At 33.3% G+C, this 12,830-nt stretch overlaps 1 protein-coding gene across 2 annotated transcripts in view; it reads left to right on the plus strand.

Annotated features, from left to right (window-relative positions):
- LOC108973696 (protein croquemort-like) overlaps nt 1-6,063 on the plus strand; it is a 12,221-nt gene extending 6,158 nt beyond the window's left edge. Inside the window, exons 2-7 of one of the 2 annotated variants that reach the window (XM_018941109.1) lie at nt 3,534-3,673; nt 3,922-4,227; nt 4,289-4,504; nt 4,563-4,866; nt 4,929-5,205; nt 5,305-5,728. In XM_018941109.1, coding sequence (XP_018796654.1) covers nt 3,557-3,673; nt 3,922-4,227; nt 4,289-4,504; nt 4,563-4,866; nt 4,929-5,205; nt 5,305-5,728 — 1,644 coding nt within the window. In that variant the 5' untranslated portion in view covers nt 3,534-3,556. Of the gene's footprint in view, nt 1-3,533; nt 3,674-3,921; nt 4,228-4,288; nt 4,505-4,562; nt 4,867-4,928; nt 5,206-5,304 lie in introns of both variants that reach the window. The other variant, XM_018941108.1, reaches the window with a different exon arrangement.
- Nucleotides 6,064-12,830: the final 6,767 nt, after the last annotated feature.

A 12,830-nucleotide genomic window follows, 5' to 3' on the forward strand; every position in this document is an offset into this window, starting at 1 on the left:
TATTATATTACGAAAATAAATAATATCATTATTATTGTTTAAAAATCGGTTTAAATTACTGAGATTTCTATATCGCCCCATATTTGCATTTACTTACACCCGGCAACAAAATATAACAAAATGTTTTTAGTGGTTTTGACGTGACTTATAACCTAAACTGTCAAAACATTTTTAAGTGTCTGATTAGCAAGCTTATTTATGCATGCATTATACATATACATATGTATATACCCTCAGAAATAGTTTTCTAGAAACACAAAATTATTGAAAAATACGCAAAATGTATTGAAATGTGTTTATCAAGTGCAACTAAAAATACATGAAATATTAACATGTCAAAATAAATACAATTCTTGCTAGCTACATAGCTTGTGTCTTCACATTTTTTATATAATTCTTTTATAATAATGCATAACAACTGCTGACTAGCGAATATGCAGTTAAAGTTGTTCATTGCAAAGTAAAAAGTAAATAATGTTTGTGATCTAATTTCAAAACAACTCATTTACGAAAGTACTTTTCTATTTTAGTCGGGTGTCACTTTTAGACTGGGTTTTCATAACGCAAATTGGAGACAATATTCAACGAATAAGTAGACTAAGAATTCTTAAACCTTACGTAGAGAATGGCTGATAATGTTTTAGAACTTCCTTAGAATAGTTGGAAAATAAAGTGTTTTATAAGGGTAATATATTATCTATCATGTCTTCAGGAACTATTGGCTCTGGCTCCGAAATTTCTTCAAAATCATTCTTGTTACTGTTAATATTATTATGAAGAGGTTTACAACATTTTGTTATTAATAGAAACTTAAGTTAACTTAAAGCTGAACCAAGTATTAATTACATTTACAAATTATAAACATAAAAGAACATCTTTGAAAAACATCGATGAAAAATAGGCTAGGATTTTTTTTATATAGAGGGGGCTAACATTTCATAAATTTTTAGCATAAAGCAAGATTATTATTAACTTTATGAAAAACTGACTTATCCAGTAAAAACTAAAAAGGAGGACAGAGAGCCTTATATAAGGTGGCTACAAGGAGATATGAATCATTCCAAGAATCAGAGTTAGTATATGTGTACAGTTTTGTATCGATAACTTAAAATTGATAATGTATCTCAAATAAACTGACGTTTTATATATAAGAAATAGGCGAGGTTCTAAACCGTTATATAATACATATATATACGAGTATTTCCGTATATATTATTAACTGAAGTTCTAAGTATACTCGTAAGATTCGCCTACATCTTCATCATTTATAAATTGAACTAAGATGGCCAAATGTTTCGTACAGTTGAGTTGAAATTTGTCCACTAGACTGCACTTGGGAGATATGATATAATCATATTCGTAACTGTGAATAAAGCCATACTAATTAAAGGCATATCAACACTAACCCTAACTTTACCTTTCTGAAGTGACAAGTTTCGAACATAGAATAATTAATGGGTGGAGAGAGCTCAATTTTTCTTCCAAATTTCCGGAGAGCCTTAGTTTATCTAGTACGCACATTAAACTTTCTAGGCCCATGCAGATGTACTATATAGTATACCCAATTATACTAACCATTCTAGTTTAACTGCTAACTGAATTATAGGACGTTTTATGCCTACAAAATTTCTCTACTGCGATTGCTTTAAATGATTCCTAAATTCCGTAAATGCATTACAATGTTTATCAAAATTTTATTACAATTTTTGTAACTCTGAACTGTAACAGTAGTTGTGTAATTAAACTACATAAATGCGATATCCACCGGCAGATAATTCTACACTAGTTGTACACACATACCAAATTTATGTTAAATTACCTGATAATTAATACATTTCTTAAATATTATTCCTTCTTATTACTGCTATTCTATTAAAGTTTGTTTACGCTTGTACTACTCGTTAAAATGTTGTAAGTTATGACTCTTTAATAGACCAAATGGTAGTAATCGTCACAGTGATTTGATAACAAATTGTGCTAGTATTACTTATAGCCAAGAGGTAATGTCGAAAGCATTCAGGGGCTTCCAAATAAATCAATGCAACAATGAATGCTACGCTTCATAAACATAGGTTGCCACACACATGTTATTCATTGAGAATATTACAATACAACATAACAGTTATTATTACTACTCGAAATACGTAATACATCCATTCAGTTGAAAATCCAGTTTGCCTTAATGAAATATTCATTTGCATGAATTCCAAAGTAATTTAGATTATTTACGACCATATGAACAGTTTTAATTAATTTGAATATAACAACAAATCTATGTATCATATACAAGTATAGTATATTGTTATACTCTCGTTTTTATATGGACTTTTTATATAATTCGAATTTTATGGATTTAGTATGGTGAAGAAAGTAATATTTAGCATTGAAAAATTTTCTGTTGACATTTCGAGTTTAATACAAACTTTATTACCCCATAACTCGAGTCTTTGAAAATAGGATTGTGAAATGAATTGTATGACGAAATACTTTTTAGTAACAAATTTATTAATAATAAGGAATCTTTATGGATTTCCGGTAGGTATATCATCTGATCAATGATAAATTTAAGTCAGACTGCGCCATTTAAGCTGCGCCAGTCGAAACCGAATCAGTAAACAATGTTTTAAAGATTGATACAACCTTTTTTTACGTTCTTCGTTTGTGTGAGGTTGCATCTACATGTGTCTACGACGCGATAACAACATTTTGCTTAAAATAGCGTGTTTACAACGTATTCAGAACCGTTGAAAATATTGGAGAAGTGTTTTGGGAAGTCCATTTTATCACGTACACACGTATTTGGGTGACGCAAAGCATTCAGTGAGGTTGTGAAGATATCATGCCTCATGCGAGTCATCAGCTCTGTTAATGACAATAGCATTGCAAATGTTAAAGTAACAGTGTGAATCGCCGTTTTGGCAGCATAGCAGAGGATATCAACATCTCTATGGATCTGTGGATCCATTCAAGCGTGATTCGTATCAAAACAACTGAATTTTAACAAAAACGGTGTCGAATAGTGGTCATAAAATAGATGCTTTACAACATAGCTAAGAACCTTACATTTCCCAAACGGATCAATATTGGTGACGTGGTGTGCCTGAGGCTTATAACAAGAGTATGGGAAATTAGAATAAGCGTTGACATGCTTTCATAGGTTTCACAGCCTATTTTGAATGCGATAATAAAGATTTGTATTAAAATACGTAACACTGTAGGTTTTTTTTTGTCAATCCAGGGCAAATTTGATCAGTGAAGGTCCCCCATACGAGTGGAAATATTTTATACCACAGAAATAATTCGTTATCGTTAATATGGACTCTAAACAGTTTTAGAAAGTTTTCAATGATTTCAAGTAATTCCACTGAAATAAATTTTTTTGGTTGGATAATTTTCCCTTAAAAACAACCGTAAAAAAAAAATATTATAAAATTAAATTAAATTTCTGGGCATTATAACTTTCCGTTCATTTAACAATCTTTGAATAATAATATTTATGTATAACTAATTTTAATATTTTTTTGCAATTTCAGTTTCGGCGAAGTTCGCCATAGCAATGATGCCGAGCAAGAACCGACGCTTCATATTCAACGTAGTTGGATTATGTCTAGTCATACTGGGAATAGGAAATTTGTTATTTGGCGAAAATATGTTAAACAAGTTCTTAGAAAAGGTGAGAATTTAGGATTTAATATATCAATCCAATTATTGTTAAGTTTTTAAAAATTAAATTTTATACATTTCTAAAATTATTTTATGATAGAAAAAGGGTTCCAAAAGAATCATAAATACAAAAATACCAAATATTATAGATTGAGATATTTTTTATTTATTAAATAATTAAACAAAAATGAGGTGTTTAACATTCTAACAGATAAAATATATATTTCTTAATAAAAATTACATTCTCTTTTTTCATAGGAAATGGTTCTACGACCCGGTTCAAAAATTTTCGAATTATGGAGAACACCACCTTTGAAACTAACTTTAGATTTCTACCTATTTAATTGGACAAATCCACAAGATTTTCAAAATCGTGATATAAAACCAAAGTTCGAAGAACTAGGACCATATCGCTTCACCGAGGTGCCACACAAAGTCGATATGAAATGGCACACACAAAATGCATCACTGACTTATAAAAAACAAAGCAAATATTATTTTGATGCTGCAAACAGTAAGGGACAACTGGATGACAATATAGTGACTCTCAACTCGTTAGCGGTGGTGAGTAGCGCTGCTGGAATTTAAGTCAAACAAATAAATTGAACATTTATTTTTTCTACAGTCCCTGGCAGCTAAAGCGAAACGCTGGAGTCCGTTGCGTCGTCGCGTAATCGATATTGCTTTAAATGTCTATAACGGTGATATTTCGATAATGAAGTCAGTGAATGAGTTGTTATTTGAGGGTTTTGATGATGTGCTTTTGAATATGGCCAACTATTTGCCGACTTCACTTATAGATGTGAAAGTGCCGTTTGACAAATTCGGCTATTGTTATCCGGTAGGTGCTTTTGTTTCTGTTGCTTTTCGAAAATTTAATATTTATTATCTATCTTTAGCGTAATTACAGCGCTGACGTTACAGGCATATACAATATACACACCGGCGCTGATGACATGCGAAAATTTGGACAATTACACACCTGGAACTATCGCGACACGACACGTGCTTACGCACCGGAATGTGCTAAGGTCTATGGCTCGCCGGGCGAATTCCAAACATTATATCTACAGCCACACAAGGCGGTGAATTTCTTTTTATCGGATATCTGTCGTACAGTTGCAATGGATTATGTGCAAACGACGGAGGTGGAGGGTGTTAAAGGTTTCCGATATGAGGGTGGCAAACGCATGGTTGATAATGGTAAATAATATACTTTACTAATTTTCAAATCTATTTATTTTGTTTTAATTTTCCGATTACAGGCACATTATACCCCGAAAATGTTTGCCATTGTAATGGAGAGTGCGTGCCATCCGGTCTAATGAACATAACATCATGCTGGTTTGGGTCACCTATTTTTCTATCCTACCCACATTTTTACGATGCGGATCCATATTATCTCAGCGAAATCGATGGTTTAAAGCCCGATAAGCAAAAACACGAACTCTACTTGGTGTTAGAACCGAGATCTGGGTTGATGTTGGAGATGTCGGCACGCTTACAATCTAATATACTCGTTGAACCGGTTTCCGATTTTAAGTAAGTAAAGCAAGAATTTTCAAAAATTCAAAAATATTAAAATACAAAATTTCATCTACCAATCGAAGGCGCTTCTAATTCAATTTGTTTTTTACGCAGATTATTCCGTGATAAGCGACGCATTTTCTTCCCGCTTTTTTGGTTCGAAGCTCGTACGCGTATCTCACCACAGCTGTCGGAAGAGTTCAAATTATTACCGCGAGTCTTACTAAGTCTACAAGTATTTGGCGTTGTCAGCATAGTAATTGGCGTGGTAATGCTGGTTTGGTATCCGATTAAGTTGCACTTACAGAATCGTCTTATACAACAAATAAAAATCAACAATTTAGACGCACAAACCCATCACATTGTGGGCAAAGCCATATCAATGCAACCGGAGAATGCGCCACTGTTGGTGACATCGGCGAGGGCGAATGAGAAAATATTAGAAAGAGCCGATACACAGCTGTCGGAATTCAGTATAGAAGCGAGCACGAGCTCAACAGATCGCAGTTCAATGCAATCGACAACGAGCTCAACATGATTAGCTTTTAATTGTAGCGGGTTCCTTAGTAGTTATAAGCTTGTGTGGAAAAAACTTAGTTTTAGCAGCAGTTATTAAGCATTATTTTTTATAAAATTGAAGTTTACTCAATTACTCAGCTACACATATGAATGTACAAGTAGGTATGTAAAGACGATTTTATACAAAAGATTGTAGTGATTATTCATTTATTAGTGCCCCCATTTTCAGAAACATAGTTCTATGTGCGTGACTTTGTGAAGCTTTACACAAAATTAAGTAGGCATGTATTGTCTAGTTCTAGTTGTTTGGCATTTTTAGTGGTTAGTTTACAAAAAATCTATTCCATAATTTTATATGGCTTTTTATGTTTTTTTTTTTTAAGTTATTTTTTATATATTTTATATTTTTATAAGCCAAAAATTATTGTTAATTTTTTTAGAAAAAAAAAAATTAAAACATATTTGATATGTTAAAAAATAACGAATTTTGAATTTTTATGCATGAAATATTAGAAGAACATTTATCTATTCCTGTCTGTACTAACCTCCGAATGTTAAAAAAAAAATCGGATTACTATAGAATTTCTTGACATGCTAATCCAGTTATTCTCAGATTATGGGTATTGTTTGCTATGGAAAAAAGTTAGCTTGCTTACTGATGGTAGAAAAAACACCATTGAAGTAATGCAATAGCTTCATTAGAAATAGTATGGCAAACTTGTTTCAACCCTGTTCAGTTTCTCTTTTCTGAATATCGTCGTAACCGTGTTAGATATGATGCCTATGTTTTCTCGTTGAGTAGTTAGTTAGAATCATTAGCATCTCAAAAAGAAGCGTAGGTCATATTTCATATTAACATTTTTTTATAAAAGAAAAGGATTTTGCGGAAGCTTTGCGTTTTTAGAGCATTAATCAAAGAAATATGAATTCAAAGGATATTCTGACATTGATTAGTAAGACAGATTTAAGACAATGGAAGAAACGCGGATGCATCATAACACACTTGAGACTGCCAATCGGCAGTCCGCTGTCATACAATCATCGATTAACTAGGATATCAAAGTTAGAACTAATTCATTGGCTAAATACTTTACATTTCAAATAGTAAATGATGCCGCCAATAGAATCCATTCTAATTGGGAGAACAACTGATAGTAACAAATCTCTGGTGGATGAGTTTGACCTCCATGAGCTCTAGTTTAGGCTTCCTGACCACTGCATGGTCTTTCAAGCTGGCGTAGCTGCCATAAAGTAGCAATAGATCTACTGCTCCGGAGCGCAGCTTTCTTACGTTTATCCACTAACACAGTAGGACAGCGTTATTTGCCTTAGGTTCGCTGACTGTGTGCTCAAAACGATTGAAAGGATGTCTTATTTCATGATGATATTGGGTTGGGTGCCTGGCCATAGTGGTATTGTATTAGTTAGACAAGCACTTCAGTCGCAATAACAGCGGAATGAGAACAGGTAGAAGCTTTTTGGCTTCTTGTAGCTTACTACTGAACTGTTGAGCCTCACATGAAATCAGCAAGAGCTAGTCGGCTACCAGCAGTTTCCCAGTCGCAAGGTTCTTCGGAACGTTGGGGAAACTCTTCGCCCTCAGTAAGTTAGGAAGTCTGAGTGCACACAGCGGGATTAACGCAGTAATATTGAATTTCATACCGGATGCCAGCTACATCAGTAGTTTGATCAAGGCAAAAATACCTCGGATGCTATACATTTAGACATCCAGGTGAAATAAAGAAATATAAATAGAACACCAAAACAGATTTGTGATAGGTTCAGGATGTTTTTGCCGGTAGCTGATATTCAACTACAGGAGTCTTTTTCATTTTGCATCAAAAGGAATTTTTTCACAAAGGCCTGTACGTAATAGTCTAAGTGTGATCCCCTTGCTATGCTAAGGAATCAGTCTAATTCATAGGCTCATTTCAATTTTTTATAATGTATGAATATTAAATATATTTCGAGAAGTTCATTGGTTTGTTGGCTTAGGAAGTAGAGAATTGGTGTGTAGGTATTTTCATAAATGTAAAATATTACTTTAAATGTTGACAGAATATACCTAACATTATTCAGTTTAAGCAAAGTATATATTAAGTTTAATTATTATTACTTAAATTGTAATAAACACAAATCAATGTCATTCCAATCAATTCTAAATAGTATTTTCCAGAGACACCAAACATCTTCGAGGCGAAGAGAGTGTTCAATATGTAATAAAAAGTTTAAATGTTATTTTAATAGGAAATTTAACAAAACAATTTCGGCACAAAATTTAAATTGAATTTTATTAAAGGCAATCGAAGAAGCCTGAAAACTTTAAACTGCAACTTTAACAATTCTTTTAACAGCGAAGCGTACATTAAAAACGTTTCTCTTAATAGATTTCCATGTTGTTAACTGTATACAGAGTGTTAAAAAGAGTTATTTGTTGCTTTGAGCACATTTCAGTGCCCTCAAAAGCTTATGCCGGCGCTCTTATTAATACTAACTCATATTAATACTAAGTCGGCAGATTTACACTTTGCTTGTTTAATGATTAACTGAATTATATATGTAAATACACATATTTTATAGCAGCTTTCTGTATGCTTTTATACATCGGGGGACTATGTTTGCGCTTAAACAAGGCCAGTGATTTGATTGCTCTTTTGTTATAATAAAATATAAAATGTCGTTGCTCTTTGATTAGTAAATTAAAGCGCGTATGACTTGCAAGTGCCATAGTTACTTTTCTTGACATTTATATCATTGTAGTATTATTTTTATACCCTTTAATAATTTTTATGTACATATCTTCTGGACCACCAAAGCTGCAATAGCCAAATTCTTATAAGAGCTATTACCGACAGTGTGAAAATGGATGATAACTCCGCCCACTCCCCATATAACGGGGAGAAGTCCTAAAAGCGCGATAAATCAATAACTACAGTAGCGAGCATAACTGAGTAAATTATTATTTTTCTTTCTTTTTATTGCATTAAAAAACAGAAAATATAACACTAAATATAAGAGATCAACTTTCTTAAATAATGAAGTAATTCAAAGTATACTGATATTTACGCGGTTTTGCTCGTTTCGCAATAACCATAATAACTTATTAATTTTTAATATTTTGTCCACATTCCTTTATTTTACGCTTTTACACATTTTGGCATACTCTCAACTAACTTTTGAATAAATTCATTCGGTATTTTGTTCCATTCCGTTAGTATGCGACTGTACAGCTCATCCAGGGTTTTCGGTCCCAATCCCAATCGAATTTTCATTATTGCCCATAAATTCTCAATAGGATTGAGATCAGGACTTTGTGCAGGCCACTCCAACACCGAAAATTTTTCAAGCGCCAACCATTGCTTCACAATTTTAGCGGTGTGTTTTGGATCACCGTCCTGCTGAAATACTACTTCTTCCTCCGGGTACGCGCTTTTGTCTACAAAATCGGGCAATTAGGTTTTCAATATATTAAGTTAATCCTCTGCATGCTATCCATTCGCTTTCACCTTTATTTATAGCTTTTGCGGCCCTTCTGGTATAGTTGTAATGTCCTTTTGCATTTCCCGGATTATTAGGCGTGCATCTGCGTCCGTGAGCAATTTTGGTCGGCCACCTTTGACGAGAGACCATCTGTTGTCAATGTCACGATGCTGTTTTCTAATTCAACAGACATTTTCTTCATTTTTTTTTAAGTAGATGTTATCTCGTCAAAAACACAGAAAATGCAACTGAATAAGTAAACAAAAAATAGTGGTAAATCCCCGTTATGTTGATTACGCGATCGTTTTTTTTTTCGAATGTGCAAAACGTGCAATTCTGAGTAAAGCGGCATTGCAAAGATTTTGTTTTCTAACTGGTCGTTCTAATTTTTTTTCATAAACGCGATAGGAAGCTTTTGTAAGAGGAAAAATAAGTTAACAAATTGCAAAAGTTTTGTTAAAATTAATGAAGTATTAAAATTTTTACGGGACCATACATGCAATATTGATAACCATTTACTCAGTTATGCACGCTGCTGTATATACCTATATACATTAAATTTTACTTCCGAGATGGTATTAGAGAGCTTTATACGAGCCGTTGTAAAATTTGGACGATGGGCATGGCGCCGCCCACTTTTACGTAAATTCACATATCTCAGGACCTGTTCGAGCGATTTGCACCAAATTGGGTAATTAACATTTTTCTAACATTTTTATGTCACAGGCCGAAAATGGGAGAAATCAAACTGCAACCACGCCTATTACCCATATAAGACAGTTTTTAATTAATATAACGGTATAAAACTTTGCATAAATAATACCTTTAGCGTTTGCCATCTTATGACTATAAATTGTCCAAATCCAACAAAAACTGTTCAAGACCCTTGGTACCGAATATTTGGACCTCTGTACCTATAGTTGAAATTTACCACAAATATCGGTCAATGTATGAAAAATATAATTGAAACTCAGGGTTAATCTTTTCCTGACAATGGTATGTCTGTGTGTGATAAAAAAGGGTTGAATCGTGTCAATACTTCGCAAAGGTCCCATATACCCATATACCAAAACAACGATTTTCGATGACTATATACCGTATACATATATCCGCCAGCATGTGAGTTATCTCAATGAAAATAAGAAAGCTTGTTTTACTGAAAACAGTGTATCGTTGTGCCTAAAAAGGAGGCGAAAGGTTTCAAGAAAGTTTAAACTAACTCCAAATTGCTGAAATGCAATCAACATTTGAGTATATTAAGAATATTGGTTTCTTATTTTCGAAGACTTGCATTGTCACAAAAAATATATATATATATTTTTTTTTGGATGCAGGCTTAAGTTTCTCCAGAGCATCAAGCTCTTTCGTGAGTATATGTATATTGTGTGTTTTGCGAACGATTAAAAAGTAAAAACCCATATGTGATAAATAAATTAACAAAGTAACACCTAAGCGGTACCAAAAAAACTCATCCACTGACGTTTGATTATGTATGATTTAAAAAAATGGTAGACTAAATAAAATTGATCGGTACATGTCATGGTCAAGATAAATAATACATTAATTTCTGTTTCGAATATACATACATTGTATATATATGAATATTTATATATATCTAATTCTGAACATTGATGACGATTATTACACAACCCCAGACGTATAAGAGCAGATTTAAATCTTCAAGATTATAACTATGATTTCTCTTTTTTGAATTTCACGATTGAAGTTGTTGCAGTACGATTTTTATCAGCACTTACTTAGTATACGTATGCAAGTACTATGTATTTACTTAATTTGACGTAGAAACTGTGAATTATGAGCTCTATCTGCCTACGTCAGGTGTCTACAAGGTTGAAAGTAAGATATGGATATGTGTATTTGTTAAAACCGGCTGACTTAAAACAAAGTAAATAAAGTTCTATTATCTTCTAAATAAAGATCTAATATGTAGATTTTTTCCACAATGTCATCATATTGCACTAGATAAAAGCCTTTTATTGTTATCTAATATTTGCGTTTCCCAATAAAACATCGTACGATGCTGAAGAGATGGCATGCATATATATTCGAAGATTCTAATATTAATATGGATTCTCGTCTTCCCAGAATATTATACTAGATTTCTATATTATAACATAGTATAAAATTTTATTTGCTTTGCTGTGCAAAATTACAGTGTGTATTTGAATATTCTTCTGTAAAAGTCGGCTCTTTCAGTTTCATCTTCCTTCTCAACTCTAAACAAATTTTACAATTCGCATTCAAAGGATTTCCACCTCGCATTTTTGAAGCTAAAGACAATTGATGTACCATATAACTTGTGATCCATGAGAAGGTACATTTTTCAATAGCTTTTTTGACAGATCGCGCGAGAATCGTGTCATACTGTCATGTTATTTTTGTTCAGTATTTTTTTCCATTTCATTATGGAAATATTTACGCCTTACCAATGTTTACAAATCGTTCACAGCATCTCGAATTGACGTATGGAACGACTTTTCGTATTTTACGTCGACAAATACAGCTTGTGCAACAACTGAACTCGACCTTCCCAAGCGAAATCGCTTCACTCTATGGGCTCTTGAAAAGTTCCAAGAAGATCCGACGTTTTGCGAGCCAATTTTTGTTTTGTTAAGCGACGAGGCCAATTGCCGCATTTGGGACGAAGACTGATTCTGAGAGTTACCATTTCATCCAGAAAAAAAGAACGGTTTGGTGTGGTTTGTGGACTGGAGGAATCATAGGTATGCATTTCAATAAAGAGAAGGGACTATATTGCACGAAGTTTCATAATAAATCTGTGTTTCTTTCTCTAAGAATATAACTACAAGGATCTGGTGTTCCCCCCAATTGAAATCGATCGCTTTTGGATCAACCCTACGACTTAACTTAATTTAGATCATCCAACAACTCAACTATTGGCCTATGCAATATCTAATTCATTCATTTACATACTATGTACTTTGTGAACTCACAGCCAACAATTGGCACTTTCATTGTGTTACTAAGCCCTCAAAGATCGCAAAAAAAAGATGTTATATAGCTGTACCATGGAGATTAAGTAACAGAACTACATACACGTTCAAGAAGCGACTATGATATTTTAAGAATGCAGTCAGATAAAAAAATCAACGACCGGTTAACGGAAGACTGATCGGAAAATATATGTTTGTATGTACATATTTATATACAATTCAAAAATAAAAATAATACATACATATAAACGTGTATAATTAAAAGCATGATTAACGCAGAAATACTCTTGAAAAACACGTTTTGAGCAGAGCAAATGAAGTGACGCGAAAACCGATCAGCCGACACTTGTGAATCAACAACCGAACACAACAGAGAGCGGCACTTGAAACATTTGTGTGGCTTGAAAAGTAAACAGTATATAAATATATATATATATATATATATAGTATATGAATGTAACAATGTGTGGAAGTCAAAGTGGTGCGCCAACCAACCAACAATCTTAGAATTCCGCTCTTGACTCTTGACGTGGGCTATATGGCACACAGCACTTGCAATACCACACACGCTCTTCGTCACCATCGTGTATTGGTCTGCCGAGTGCTAGCCGCTCTCTAAACGATCGAGTGTTGAGTTTTGTTGCGATGGTTCAAATTAAATACAAA

This window comes from Bactrocera latifrons, unplaced genomic scaffold (genome assembly GCF_001853355.1).
Source record: "Bactrocera latifrons isolate USDA-ARS-PBARC rearing strain unplaced genomic scaffold, ASM185335v1 scaffold_5, whole genome shotgun sequence".
Classification (NCBI taxonomy): domain Eukaryota; kingdom Metazoa; phylum Arthropoda; class Insecta; order Diptera; family Tephritidae; genus Bactrocera; species Bactrocera latifrons.